Consider the following 14,284-nt stretch of genomic DNA (forward strand, 5'->3'; position numbering starts at 1 on the left):
ATAAAGGATGAGAAAATGATTGAGAAGAAGTGGAGATTTATTGAGTCATGGCATCTGACTACAAGAGAAATGTGTGGGCCTAATTGGAACAACACCCACAAACAATGTGTTTGATTTGATAATAAGTGCAATCAGTGTGTTGGTTGTCCCTTTGCCAGATTCATTGTTTCTATAATTTCATATGCTTTGTTTGTATGTGACTCAAAGGCATTGCAAAACATGCCCCTTTTGTCCATCCCATTAAAAATAATTATGAGTGATTTACAAATTATTTAGGATTCCATCTCATGATTTGGTTTATATTGCAAGGAACCATCGATCAAGAACAAGAAACTAGGAATGAAGAGCATTTTGCTTGTATAAAAATCTCACATACCATTCTGGACAAGTTAAGACTTCAGTACTACAAGAAAAAGTTTAGATGAAAACATCGAATGCTTTGGGATTGGGACTCGAGCTTGAATACCACCAAATCGAGTATATGCCTTAACCATCTCGGCTTGAGTGATTGTTGGCATCTTATGCAGGGTTTGCCAAGACAAAAAAAATCGTATTTCATGCATAAACATGGTGGGCTAGACTGCACGTCGCATATCATATGATATCATTTTGTGACCCATTTGAAACAATGATAGATCCAACCCATTTAAGCCCAAAGTTGAGTGCCTAGGCTCAATATTTATTTGGGCTTTAGAGCCCAAGCCCAAGCCCAAGCGCCAACCCAACTTAAGGATCAATATAGTTGATAATCGCATCAGACCGTTAAGTTTCAATCGGACGGTTACTTTTGTGTTGTTATCTCCAATGTTGTTTAAGAAAAGATAAATGGAGACACACAGAAGAAGAGATGAGAGACGAGAAGAATCTGCAGAGAAGTTGAAGCAAAAAGGCGGAGGCAGACTGAAAAGAGAACACAGAGAAACAGAGAGAAGGCAAACAAGCTTCCTGAATCACGTCCAAGAGAATTAGAGAAAGAATTGTTGTGTTAACCGTCTGAGATTTATTTTCCCCATTTGAGAGATAGAAGAGATATTCAGGTTGTGTTGAATCGATCGTTTTTCTTCAAAATATGTATTTGATTCCCTTCTCCAATCTCAGTGAGAGTTTCTGATGGTAAGAGAGTTTCTTCTTCTCCTTCTCCTTCTCCGTCTCCGTCCTCTTCTCCTTCTCCGTCTCCATCCTCTTCTCCTCATTCTCTCTTTCTGATACTTTGTTTAAAACTCAATCCTGTTGAATTGCAGAGTAGATTATGATTTAGAAGGGATTCCTGTTGAGAAACGTTTCACAGTCGCAGATCTTTACAGGTGACTTCAAATCTTCTGTCTTTATCGGTTTTCCTCTTCTGGGTCTCTCCCAGTCTATTCCGGTTTTAGCCAAATCCATTGTCTACAGAAGGAAAAAAGATAAAAGATCGAAATTGTTGTACTCACTTCTGGGTCTGACACAAACTCAATTATGTTTTTTTGGTGGGTTTGTGCGTTGCAGAAATGGATACGGAAGAGAAGAACCAGAGAGCATGTAGAGCGATAGAGGCGGATTTTTTGTTGCAGTGGGGTAACAAGAAAAGGCTTAGAGGGATGAGACTCAAAGACCCTGCAATTTCCCAGCGATCCACCGGTTTAATTCGTCGGAAAATCACGGCTCGTAGTGTTGACCGATTCGCAGTCACTAATACAGAGAAGGGAGTCGCTCTTCTTCAATCCAATCGCCTTACCAGGTTGCGTAATTGTCACATCTCCTTCTGTATCTCTTTCCTCTGTTTGGTCCAAAGTGTACTGGTTTTGGTCATTTGAGACCTTTTTGAAGTGTTTTTTTTATGGTCTTTGACTAACCCATCTGAGAATTCCCAGGAAATCTGAGAAAAAGAGATCTAGCAATTTAACGTAGAATTAAGGATTTCTCAGCAGAATGAGATCTAGTGACTGTAGATTTTGATTCCTTGTTGGGTCTGTTTGGCTACAGGAATTCGGAGGCAGCAACACTGATACGGTCAAGATCGAACGAGAACCATTGGAAATCATCATCGCCGGAGAGGGAGGACAGGCACTACACCACAAGAGGATCAATGGTGGGTGTTGATGAGAATGGCAAGGTTTCATTGGATGGAAACAATGTAGAGGAGAAAGGATTTGTGTGGCCAAAGCTGTATATCAGTTTGTCAAGCAAAGAGAAGGAGGAGGATTTCATGGCAATGAAAGGTTGTAAACCTCCCCAAAGACCCAAAAAGAGGGCCAAAATCATCCAAAGAAGTTTGCTTGTAAGTTTCCCTTTTTAAAAAAAAAAAAATTTTTTTTGGGGTTCTTTTCTGTGAAGAATTTGATGGAGAGGATTTGATTTCTATGATTTGGGTGTGTTTTAATTTAATTGTTTGATGTTTTGGTTGATGGCAGTTGGTGAGTCCTGGGGCTTGGTTGACTGATATGTGCCAAGAAAGATATGAAGTTAGGGAGAAGAAGAGTGCCAAGAAGGTACTTGATTTGTTTCTCTTTCTGTGTTTTTTCTTTTGAGTTATTTTTTAATAGATATTTTTGGGTGATTTTTTATTGGTTATGTGATACAGAAACCAAAAGGATTGAAGGCCATGGGAAGCATGGAAAGTGACTCGGAATGAGAGAAGGTTCTCTCCCGTTCCGCCATCTTTTTTTTGGAACATCATGTTATGAGGGGAGGGTAGGGTTTGTTAGAGAATGATGGAAGAAGAGCCTCTCTCTTCAACTCCTGTTGTATAGGCAAACCTTTATTTTTGCTAATGAGAAGAAAAAAAAGTCTTTTTTCCCCTATTTCGATTCATACTAGCATCCTTGGAAATCTAAAAACTAAAATTTGAATGTTTGAATTTAGAATTATGTGCAATCCAGTATGTTTTCTTTCGAGGGCTTGGTTTGGAGATAGATGCAGGTTCTGAATGCAGACTCCTCACTACCGGAACTACAACAGGTTGGGGAAGACCTTGGCTTATCTCAGTAGTCAGTAGGTGATGCCCTTCTTTCTCTAAGTTCCGTTACTTGAGATATTGTAGTACTTTTCTTTTTCACGATATTAGAGTAAATGAGCAAAGTTCCGTAATCATAATTATGAACAAATCTTGCATTTCATAAGTCTATAACTCGCAACCCCCTTGAAGACCAGCATATATTTTCACTGCTACAGCTGCTGTTTGTGTGGAAAGATAGATATAATACTAAACTCTATGCCGAAAAAAATTCAGTTTCATCCAGTAGCTCGTTTTCTAGTGATTAATCTTTTAGTTTGGCTTGATGATGAAGATTGTTTGTCCTTTCCAACAGGTACTATCTGATGAAGCAACAAGTCTTCTTATGAAACAGCTCTTGAAATTTCATGAAGGCGCTTGTAGCTCATCTAGAGGAGAGGGCCGAGAGGTACCTTTTTGAAAATGAAGTTGGGTTGTATACCTGGGGTGAATTCTTGTGGATGGAGAGTGCTGACTCGTGAGACGAAGGAAGCCAGAAGAAGGCTTTGGAGGAAGAACAGGAGAAAATATATGATCTCAGAAGGCAATCTGCCAAAAACCAAACTGCCAAGTACCAAAACAGTTAGGAGGGTTGGGGTCTGAGGTGGTAATGTGAAAGTTAGTTGCTTTGAGGATCAACACAAGAAACTACTCCTGGCGAAGTGACGCTGTGATCTGGAAAACCCATATTCCTGTTCCAACTCTAGACTTGGTTAAGAGTGCTACTGACTGTTCAGGTTGGTGCTAACCCTTTCAAGTATTGGGAATCTCCAGCGCTATGAAAGATGAAAAAGGTGCAGTTTCTGCTAAGAAGGAAGTAGAGGATGGTGATGCTGCTGCTACTGAGGAGGCAACCGAAGATCGATTATGTCACTGAGCAAGCTGGAGCCTTGGCAACACAATTGGGGAGCTTAGTGCAGTGCTGATGGGTATATATATATATATATATATATGTCTTGGTGGACAGTCTTTGATCCATAAGACCTATGAGTCGATGTGGAGTAGGCTCTAATGCATAACAATCTCCCTTTCGTGAGATGAAGATTTTTCTGTGTAATATATGCAACGGGCCATTCTTTCTGCTTTGGAATGTATATTTTGAAACGACTCGACTCCTACTTAGAGGAGAGTAGGAAGAACAAAAAAATGTGTGTTTTTTTGAATGGAGCACATATCATATAAGGTTGTTCTTTGATCATTTGATATGTTCGGTTATCATATGCATGCATATAATAGTTTCTTTGAATATCCGATATGTTCTTAGAGTCGGGTTATCATATACGCGCATATAAAAGTTTCATACGTTAAGTCAAAATGTAGTTTGGCCACAATAATATGTGGTATTTTTCACGTTCCTACGATATATATAATTTAATGAAATTAATAGTGTTACCATAAATTCATTTTATTTGTTATTTTTCTAAAAAATGTGCCATATATTCTTCGTGGGCCTGTCAGCCTGTGGTCTTTCAATAGATATAGAAAGGGGGTAGAAATAAGGGGCGACTGCATGAACAATAATGCAGGCGCAACTACTGGTGGGATTCGCTCCTACACCGAGCGGCAACCTCTCGAGTCCGTCACTGTGGGGTCCCGGGTTCTTCGACGGCAATCGTGGCCGTCGATCTCATCGTACCCAGTGGACTGTGGCATCATCTTCATCATCGGCAGAGATCAATAGCGGGCATGACCACTACGCTGTACTGGGACTCGCACGCAGCGCCACCGCCGCCGATATCAAAAGGGCTTATAGACTTCTGGCTCGCAAGGTGTTTGTTATTATGTTTTTCACTTAAATATTTGTCTTTGGTTTATTGGAAACAAAAATTAGAAAAAAAAAAGATCGGAGATCGGAGTTTTTGAATGGCTACTACTGAGCTCCCTCTTGCAGGTAAATTTCTGTATTTTAATCTGAATTTTGTTTCTGTAATTCAAAGAATCACAATCAACTATAATTTCTATCAACTATACTGGCGGGACGATGATGAATGCCACTTACTGGAAAAACATACTGTCCACGTTTTGTTGTTTTGAATGAATGCTGTGAAATGTGAATATTTGTTAGTGGGAATGTTGGGTGTTATTTCTTAGGTGTGGGGACAAGTATAGATATAACCATGAAGCCGTGAATTTGATTTGTGTTTGAAGATGGAGTGTTTAGCCCTATGCAGGATTTGTATATATAGGAAAGAATGCTTGCAAAATGCGAAGTGAAATGATTCTCGATTCTGGCTCCACAGGACTGTTATAGTCTATCAGTGCGGGAATAACTTCAAATTTTGAAATAGTCTACTCTAGATGTTCAGAAAAACCAGCTCTGTCTTAATGCTTCACCATTTTGTGCTCTTTGATCCCTGCAATTAATTAGAAGGGGTATGGCATTTAATTGTGATTTGTTCTTAAAATTCTCTTTCCCAGTTTATGACATTGCTTCTAAATGAATTTAAGGCACATAAGGGCCATGGTTTAAAGAAACACTGGCATTGGCTAGCAGCATATCTCCTGTGTCCCGTTTATGTCCTAAATAAATTTTTTGATAAAAAAAGTAATTAAATTTACTAACATGGCATTAGGGGGTGCCTGCCAATGAGTACAGGAAGTACGCTGAGCCTAGCTGAGAAAGGATCAATTACATTAGAAAGCAAATGTTCTTCAATACTAGCGGCACTAGTTATCCATCGGTCTATAACTAATGACTTGCACCATCTAACTTTACTAATATCGCATAATTTTCATTGCCTTTTTAGCTCTAGCAATCCTTTCTTTATTATGATTGAAATAAATTATCGCTATGATTTGGGGGATAATTTATTTTTCTCAAGTGCGGTTAAGGTACTGTTAGAGAATACCAGATGTGACTCACAAGTGTGTGTTTTTAAATGAAGTTTCAATTTATTGATTTTTAGTAAACATAATCTTGTTTCTAAATGAATTGGTGTCCCTTTAATGATGAGAGGTTTCTTCTTATCGTTGTTACTACTGAGTTTATGTTCAAGGCTCTATATACCTCTATAAAACATGTTGGCGTAAGCAGTTTGTGATTTCTTAGTACTTTTAGGATTTAAAGCAGAATACTATGATCAGGAGAGTTACTGTTCACTATGATCAAGAGAGTTATAGGTCAGCTATACGACCTGTGATACGCACATTGTTGCACAATTTTGTGCATGAAAAAACAAAATCTATTCAGGATATGCTCTAGTTATCATGTGATTAATCTCTGAATACTCATTTTACCAACTTGACTGTTTAATCGAACTTACAAAATACTGTGTCCTGCTGTTATTATACTGTTAAGATTTTGACCGTGGTCGAATATTACTTATTTATGAAGTCTTTCGGTAGCCAATCCTAACAATTTGTTTACATTTCATGGATGCAGTATCATCCTGACGTTAGCAAGCATTCACAAGCTGGTGAGGTATTCAAGAGCATCCATTGTGCATATGAGGTGAGGAATACTTTGTAACCTTCTTGGTGTATGCTTTTTATCAGTTAATGCTTTCATTGTAAAATGAATAATGTTAGCTTATGCTGATCTAGTGAAAGGAATAATTCATTGAGTACAGATGAGATTTGAGGAACAACTATTTAATGTGGACGGATGTTTTTGAATTCAATAAAGGAATGGTTGCAGAGTTGTTGGTTTGAGACTTTTTCAAGGTCGTTAAACAGCTCAGAATTTTTTTTGATTTGCAACTTCTAGTTTTGGTTCGTGTCAACCATTTGAAAGATGTGTATCAAAGGAATTCAAACTTTTAACCAAGAGAAGCTATTGTACTGTTCAGATGAACCTTGTCATTTCCATGAGTGGGGATGTTGCATACTTTTGCCATGAAATTTTTTTGCTGACCATGAACCCCCCACCCTCTCATTTAGCCTCTGGGTTAACTGGATTTGATGATGAACATTGTATTTCCTCCTTTCAAACAGGTACTATCTAATGAAGCATCTAGGGCACAGTATGATAGAGCGCTAGAATTTCAAGAGGATACTGGCAGGTCATATAGGGGAAAAAGATACCACAGTGATTTTGAAGATGAAGTCAGGGCGTATAGGTGGGCAGAATTCAGGTGGAAAATGCAACATGAGAGATATTGGGACCATCATAATGTTAATGAGAAAAATTCTTCCTTTACAAATGAGAATGAAAGTGAAGCTGAAGAAGGGGACCTTGATCAAGAAAGAGGCCCCTTCAGCGAAGTACTTAGATCCATCTTTATATCTCTGCTTTTGCTGCAGACCTTTGGAGCTCTATTATCACTCACCTTTAGCAGTTTGATGGCTATGCTGGACCGGAAGTTGGATGCTGGATATAAGATGGGGTACATAATTGCGTGGGTTTTGGGTGGTAGGGGAGGCATTCTGCTTTCTCTGTGTCTTTCATTTGCAAGTTGGGTTTGCGGGAAAAAAAGCAGTAGTGCAGTTGCTTTGGTAATGGTGGCTGTGTGGTTTGGCTCCCATCTTTCAAGGTATACTCCACTTCCACAAGGTGCCCTACTTACGCTTTTGTACATGTCTATCAAGCTGCAAGTCGATTTGAACTGAAGCTGTTACCGATGATCTGTTAGCTTCACATCAGGTATCCATTCACTTACATTTTCCTTTTTGTGAAGTTCTTGTACATATGTTGTTCTATGATAATACATTCAGCATCATCAAACCATATAATGTAAGCGATTGCTGAGAGCTGAATTATTTAAGCCTTTTAAGGCCAAGATTATGGATTCTATCCGGTTGAGGGCATTGTATATAGCTTTCCATTGCAGATTGCAGAAACTGTCAATAACTTGTTGAGATTTTCATATGTATATATATATCTTTGAATTATCTTATTGACTACAAATTAGGAATGAATGATACACATCAAAAGCTAAGACAACCTGGAAAACAGACGGTGGAGAAATGGCATGGCCTATTAATATTGCATATCAAAAAACTTTATGAAGCAATTGTTCCAAAAATTTTCTATCTTCAACATTTCAGGACAATTCTTCATTGAATCCACCATGGAAAACCTCGTGCTAATGGAAGAAGAGAAACAAGGGTGGCAAAACTACGAGTCACACTCTGTCTGAAAAGAGTGATCACAATCACTGATACACTTCAGGAGTGGGACAACTAGTAAAGGAACATAAATGGACCAGCTCCACATCCAAGCCATGAACAAGCAAGCTAATTAGCATTCCAGCGCCTTGTCTGGCAGGCATGAATAGACGTCATGTCTCCCAGCATAGGAATTGCATTTTCAATGACAGCACCCATAACGGTTGTTGTAATCGTTGGTCTACCAATAACGTCCCGAGAACAAAATATTCAGTGTTTTCCTTTTCACTTTCAAGATTTTGTTTTCTATGTTTTGCCTACAGTTTTTGGCACAATTTATCCCAAATGCCACACTTCAAAAGAAAAATTATGAAAGAGTAGAAGAGATGAAAGAACTTTTATTATGTATATGCATGCATTGTTCTGCATTACTGTATAAGCCACATAATCAGTAAAATTCCCAATTATCAACAGCCCAAGCATACTATCGAATTTCAAAGATGCGTAGATGCATTACAATATTATTCGTTTTGGATTATCTGGTTCTCAAGGATTACTCACTTGGGCTAGGAAAAATACCTCATTTTATGTAAGAGGTGGACTTTGGTTTATTAACACGGAGCACCATATATATATATATGTGTGACACAAGAGTCCCGATCACACGGAACACCCTCTTGACCCAAATTTCATAATAACCCCAATCTACCAACACCTAATGCTAAACTTCATACCCGATGATCCACCATGCCACTAATAATGCACAAAAAGAGTGCAATGTTCACTCCCTTAGCCAAGTTCCACTAGACTACTCAAAACTCTTATTCTTTGTACTGGGCCTCTCATGTCTCTCTCCTCACCCCCTTCCTCGCTAATGGCTGGCGCAACGTCTACTTTATCTCCTCTATCTCTCCCATCTCTATCACCTACCAGTTTTCCAGTGCAGCCGCGTTGCTCCTTGCTCGTCTGAGCCTTTCTCTTGTGACGTCTCGTCGCCCTCTTCTGTTGCTGCGCCACTCCCCGATTCATCAGTATTTCAAACATGTCAATCAAGCTTGACATTTTCAGGATTCAATGCAAAATCAAATAAGAACTCATCAAGTCAAACGAATAATATTCGAGTGCAGGAAATATTCAAGGCCTTTTCTGATGTGGGTTTGAACAATATAATTTGAGGATCCTTCACTGACTCAATGACTTGCGTAATTTGCTTCTCGTCAGTCAGGAATTAAAGGCTTTAATATCTCAATGAGGAAAGCCTTATTGAAGTACAGGGGCCGTACAGGAATTTTACACGCCACTCGGGGAAATCCATTGTTATCCTCTCGCGATATCAGGAATCATGCACCTGCGTTATAAATAAGTCATATAAGCCTGCATGCAATATAAGGAGTCACTTACGTATAAATAAGTCATATAAGCCTGCTTACGCACATCACTCAACAAAAATCCCTCTCTCAGTGATTTGTCTTAAACTTCATGGACGGGAAGATGAATCTCATGCTAGCTTCTTTGTGGCCTGGTTTCAGTTTTTGTCCGACTGCGGAAGAGCTGCTCTTGGAATATCTTCTACCTCGCAAGAAACATGGTCTTGAAGCAGTCCCCGGAGGTGGTTTCATTAGCGACGTCGATGTCTACTCCAAAGAACCTTGGTCTTTGTTCAAAAGCATTGCTGATGATGGTGGTGGTTTGGTTTATGTCTTCACGGACCTCAAGAAGGTTGCAACCAAAGAAGGAAAATCAAAGAAGAACAACCAAAGAGGTGCTGGTTCTGGATTCTGGTGGGGTCGTAATGGAAGGCCTGTTCAAGACGGTGATGGGAATATCATTGGGATGGATCACTACTACACATTTGAAACGAAGAAGAGCAAGAAGGAGAAAAAGAACGATGATGATGCAGATTCAAGCAAGAAGGAGCATGGTCACTGGACCATGCATGAGTATTCCCTGGGTGATGAGTTCGGAGATTTTCTTGAGAATACCGTGATTTGTGCTGTAGCCTGCAACACCCAAATCAACATCAAGCACTCTGAATCTAGAAGTCCTTCAAAAAAGAGAAGATTCCCAGCATCCGGCTGTGATCTTGGAGATATTTCTTCGAAGCGAATGTGCACCGACTCTCCTTGCTCAGTCATGATGTTCCCTGAGCCGCAAGAACCAAGTTTGGGAGCGGAGAAGGAAGATTTGACAGCGGAGGAGATTGAGGAGTGGCTACAAGAAGATCAACATACTACGCCAACAAAATCAGCTCTTGTACTGCCAGAGTGCAAGGAGGCTGTGACAACACAGGAGAAAGTTTGGACAATAGAGGCGATGGAGAAGTGGCTTCTTGAAGATGAAGAAACTTCAACAGACCCAACAATCTTCTCCGACTCTCCTTCCTTAGTCTTGATGTTCTCTGAGCCGCAAGAACCAAGTTTGGGAGCGGAGAAGGAAGATTTGACAGCGGAGGAGATTGAGGAGTGGCTACAAGAAGATCAACATATGCCAACAAAATCAGCTCTTGTACAGCCAGAGTGCAAGGAGGCTGTGACAACACAGGAGAAAGTTTGGACAATAGCGGAGATGGAGAAGTGGCTTCTTGAAGATTAAGAAACCTCAACAGACCCAAAAAAAGAAAAAGAAAAAGAAAAAATGACAGACCCAGAATTCCTCTCCGATGGTGATTTAGAGGATTTGTTCAAGGATCTTTGAATATCATATTAGGGTAAGAAGCAATTTGTTGTAACCCTAATCGTTGGCGATATTAATGAAAGCACTCTACCTCCCGTGGACGTAGACAAATTGCCGAACCACGTAAAATTCGTGTTGTTGTGTTCTTTTGTGTTTGCTTTCATCAATCATGCAGAACCAATATCCAGTCATGCAATAATCAAGATAATTAATATGTCACAAAAAAAATGTAGGTATGGTTGTTAAAACTACAGTTTAGAAGTAGCCCACGATTGTTGAAATCAGTATCTTAATTATGGAGGGCTTAATTAATTGATCAATATATAATATCAAGATTACTGCGATTATGACTGCGTAAGAAGTGTTTGATCAAAGTCTGCTTGCCAAGTCGCTACGACAAACAGACTTTCTTTCCTCGACCAAAAACACTTATAAGTACCTGCGGTCAAGAGCGTGGTATAAGCACAAAAAACCGCGGCTGTAGTTTTCACTGCGTCTTAAGTGAACGTCGGAAGATCTTTAGCTGCGCTTTTTTCCGACCGCGGGTAAGTAACTGAGTAACATATGACCGCAGCTATTTTGATGAAAACGTGTGTTAATTTGTCTGATGTAACTGGTAGTTGGCACATAGCAACCTCTTAACCGACAAGATGAAAAAAGTGGATTATTTTGTTTGTTATTTATCAGATCCTTTTGTTCTCCAGTGTGACTCTAACTATTGGATTGAAGTTTGCCATGCAATATTTCATGAAACGTCAAAACAACAGGATATGGTTCCATGCAACATTTAGCTGTAGCGGTTTGGTCATGGCCAGATTGTTGTGAGAATCTGGCCATGACCAACAATACAAGTTTTGATCAAGAGTGATGGCATTGGCAATACAAGTGTAAATGCTGTAACAGTAACAGGAACAGGAACATAACTAGAGACATATATATATCCATTAAACATGAACATAAACATTCCATTACATTGAGATCAATATGATCTCAGTACAAACACAGCTCTTATAAACAAACAATGTTACTAGCAGAACATATTAATTATGATCACAAGACTTTAAAACATAATGAAATAATAGTACAGAAATGGAAGTCATTCCAGTATTTCTTCACCATTCATCCTACACTCACATAATTTGGAGGATGAATAAGTAGTACATGGCAAGGCCAGGGACATTCCTCTGAGTAATGAAGAGTATTGTAGTATTCCAAGGTGAAAGGCAGATAGAGACGCGGATGCTGATCATTTTAGGAAGCTAGCCAAATCTCATAAGATGTCCATGATCCAATCCAAAGCAAACCACAATTGGGAATAACATAATTGAGCAAATAAAAATTGGCAAACTAACAGCCATAAGTTTCAACAGAGATCAGCAATCAAATTTGAATTATTGTGTGCACATTGCCATTGGAAAAGAAATTACAGGAGAAACACATCGTTCAAAACATTACATGACATTGATCTATGACCTTCCTCTGCCTCTAAATCCACCACCACGGCCACCCCTAGGAGGACCTCTACCACCCCTCGGGCCACCTCTTCCACGAAAACCGCCACGGCCACCGCCTCTACCACCGCCTCTGCCTCCACCACGACCGCCTCTTCCACCAGCTTGAAATTGTCCCCTGTAACAAGGAGCACAAGGTTCAGACTTCAGAGACCATAACCAGAAACCCTGTGGCAAATAGGCATTACAGAACATTCTGATTCGAGACCATAAACATAAATAACAAGAAATCCCAACATTACCGGACATAAGTATGCAAATACCACAAATAATTTTTGATCCTTCTTCTAGGGTATTATGAACAGTATTATATACTCTATAGCATCAAAAAGGAAAGGCAAAAGGTAGCATAGCAAGAACAATAACACAAGCAACTGCAGTCCCACTGCAACAAAGAATAAAATTTGTTAATTGCCACTGATCATTTAATTAACCCATCAAGACAACAATTATCCATAATTTTAGTAGGGCTAAGATGGATGACTATTCCCTAACACACAGTCGTGATTGGTCATTTTTCACAAGGCATAATGCCACTAAGCTCAGACTCCTAGATATGCAAAGCTTCTATTTATGGCTTAAACAAAGCCAGATAGATAGATTCTGAACGCAGTTGGCAATATAAATCCCATACCTACCGCCATAAGCGAGCTTCAAGGTTTCCACTATTGAAAGCCTCAAGAACAAAAACCAGATGAAAAGGCCCAAATCAATTTGGTAGACACATCATGTAGGGATTCAAATTAATGATACGCAAGTAGCTTTTTCAGTTTTCAGCTTTGCTTCAGGGATCGGGATGTTTCAAACTAGGACACTCAAAGCATGTCACCATAAAATTTAACTATTCAAACAATGCTTTCTCAAAAACCCAGGACATTACTTAACAATCACCGAACCTACAATTATTTGGCTTGCAATGAAAACATATCCACATCACATTCCTTAGTGCTACTTAAGTAATATCAATGATCAAGTTCCAAAAAAAAGAGCCAATTATCTTACAAGCACAGACAAAAAATAAGATTACTACGGTAATCTTCACACACAGTACACTGAAATAAGTGATTGTACGTAATATGAGCATAGAAAGTAATAAAAGTCATACTTTGGTTGAGGCAGAAATCTTGCAAGAGGCAAAAGCTTTGCTGGGTCAATGTAGAACTTATCACCTTGTTGATATGAAGTTGCCACAATGCCTTCACTCATTTTAACAGAAAATAACTGCATCCAGAAGAAAACCAAAGCAAAAACTATTCAAGTCCTCTCTCTATAGGATAGCACAAGAATTAGCAAGAGCACAAGAATTAGCTACAGGCTGGTAAGACAACTCACAGACTCATTGATAGGACCAAAGATTTCATCAACTTTGCCAATCGGGGTCTTGTTCTGAAGATAGATTGGGGCATTAAAGAAAGGTATTTTCTCATTGGTAAGCTTTGTAACTGCGTCACCTTCACACGCATGAAGAAAACTAGAAATCTCTGCATACCAAAAAAAAAATATAACCATTCCCTTCAAATCAAGCTAGAAGGGAAGCATTTTCTTATCTCCATTTCTTTTCACATTCTATTTGTTTCATTAGCAACCAACCAACTGACAATAAAGAAAACAGTCAAAGCAGACTAACCAACAACTTCTGCGGGAGGGCCTTCATCACGCCAACCACCACCGCCACCACCACGTCCACCTCCGCGACCACCAAACCCCCGGCCTCCTCTAAATCCGCCACCTCGTCCACCGTCACGGCCACCCCTGAACCCTCCTCCACCATCACGGCCACCCCTGAACCCTCCGCCACCTCTCGGGGGCCGCATGACTGTATAGTTTTTCGGTACAGATGTGCTACTTCCCTTGTGTTGTTTGAGTGGCCGATTATGCTCGTTGTTTACGCGTTTGGTTTTTTTAGGGTTTAAAGGATTAGGGTTTTGCAGTTTACAGGGATTATGCAAATTACCAAAATATCCATGAGCTTCGTACGAATTATCGAGTTACCCGAACACCGGGATTGGGCTGGGTTATCAGGCCCGGCCTTGTTCTATGTGACTGGTACTGGGCCCGGCCCATTAATATTTTTGGGTGAAAT

At 39.7% G+C, this 14,284-nt stretch overlaps 4 protein-coding genes across 6 annotated transcripts; 3 read left to right on the top strand and 1 right to left on the bottom strand.

Annotated features, from left to right (window-relative positions):
• Positions 1-840: 840 nt before the first annotated feature.
• LOC119995926 lies at positions 841-2,783 on the top strand. Of its 2 annotated transcripts, none has more exons than XM_038842401.1 (6): positions 841-1,113; positions 1,247-1,304; positions 1,486-1,717; positions 1,963-2,257; positions 2,391-2,468; positions 2,561-2,783. In XM_038842401.1, exons 3-6 carry the CDS (start codon positions 1,488-1,490, stop codon positions 2,609-2,611), a joined length of 654 nt encoding a protein of 217 aa, XP_038698329.1. In that variant the 5' UTR covers positions 841-1,113; positions 1,247-1,304; positions 1,486-1,487; the 3' UTR covers positions 2,612-2,783. The 2 variants fall into 2 exon arrangements, with proteins under 2 accessions (XP_038698329.1, XP_038698328.1); XM_038842400.1 differs by having other exon boundaries at positions 842-1,113; positions 1,242-1,304.
• Positions 2,784-4,442: 1,659 nt separating this feature from the next.
• LOC119997756 (dnaJ homolog subfamily B member 12) lies at positions 4,443-8,375 on the top strand. 2 transcript variants are annotated; one of them, XM_038844944.1, is made up of 4 exons: positions 4,443-4,740; positions 6,354-6,422; positions 6,905-7,553; positions 7,958-8,375. In XM_038844944.1, exons 1-3 carry the CDS (start codon positions 4,492-4,494, stop codon positions 7,517-7,519), a joined length of 933 nt encoding a protein of 310 aa, XP_038700872.1. In that variant the 5' UTR covers positions 4,443-4,491; the 3' UTR covers positions 7,520-7,553; positions 7,958-8,375. The 2 variants fall into 2 exon arrangements, with proteins under 2 accessions (XP_038700872.1, XP_038700870.1); XM_038844942.1 differs by lacking the exon at positions 7,958-8,375 and having other exon boundaries at positions 6,905-7,801.
• Positions 8,376-9,496: 1,121 nt separating this feature from the next.
• On the top strand, positions 9,497-10,609 carry LOC119996882 (NAC domain-containing protein 2-like). Its single transcript, XM_038843662.1, has one exon. It carries the CDS (start codon positions 9,497-9,499, stop codon positions 10,607-10,609), a length of 1,113 nt encoding a protein of 370 aa, XP_038699590.1.
• Positions 10,610-11,933: 1,324 nt separating this feature from the next.
• On the bottom strand, positions 11,934-14,096 carry LOC119996246 (putative H/ACA ribonucleoprotein complex subunit 1-like protein 1). Its single transcript, XM_038842808.1, has 4 exons — positions 13,829-14,096; positions 13,534-13,682; positions 13,307-13,422; positions 11,934-12,319 (listed from the first exon to the last, which is right to left on the bottom strand). Exons 1-4 carry the CDS (start codon positions 14,013-14,015, stop codon positions 12,157-12,159), a joined length of 615 nt encoding a protein of 204 aa, XP_038698736.1. The 5' UTR covers positions 14,016-14,096; the 3' UTR covers positions 11,934-12,156.
• Positions 14,097-14,284: the final 188 nt, after the last annotated feature.

Source organism: Tripterygium wilfordii, chromosome 4 (assembly GCF_013401445.1).
Source record: "Tripterygium wilfordii isolate XIE 37 chromosome 4, ASM1340144v1, whole genome shotgun sequence".
NCBI classification, from domain to species: domain Eukaryota; kingdom Viridiplantae; phylum Streptophyta; class Magnoliopsida; order Celastrales; family Celastraceae; genus Tripterygium; species Tripterygium wilfordii.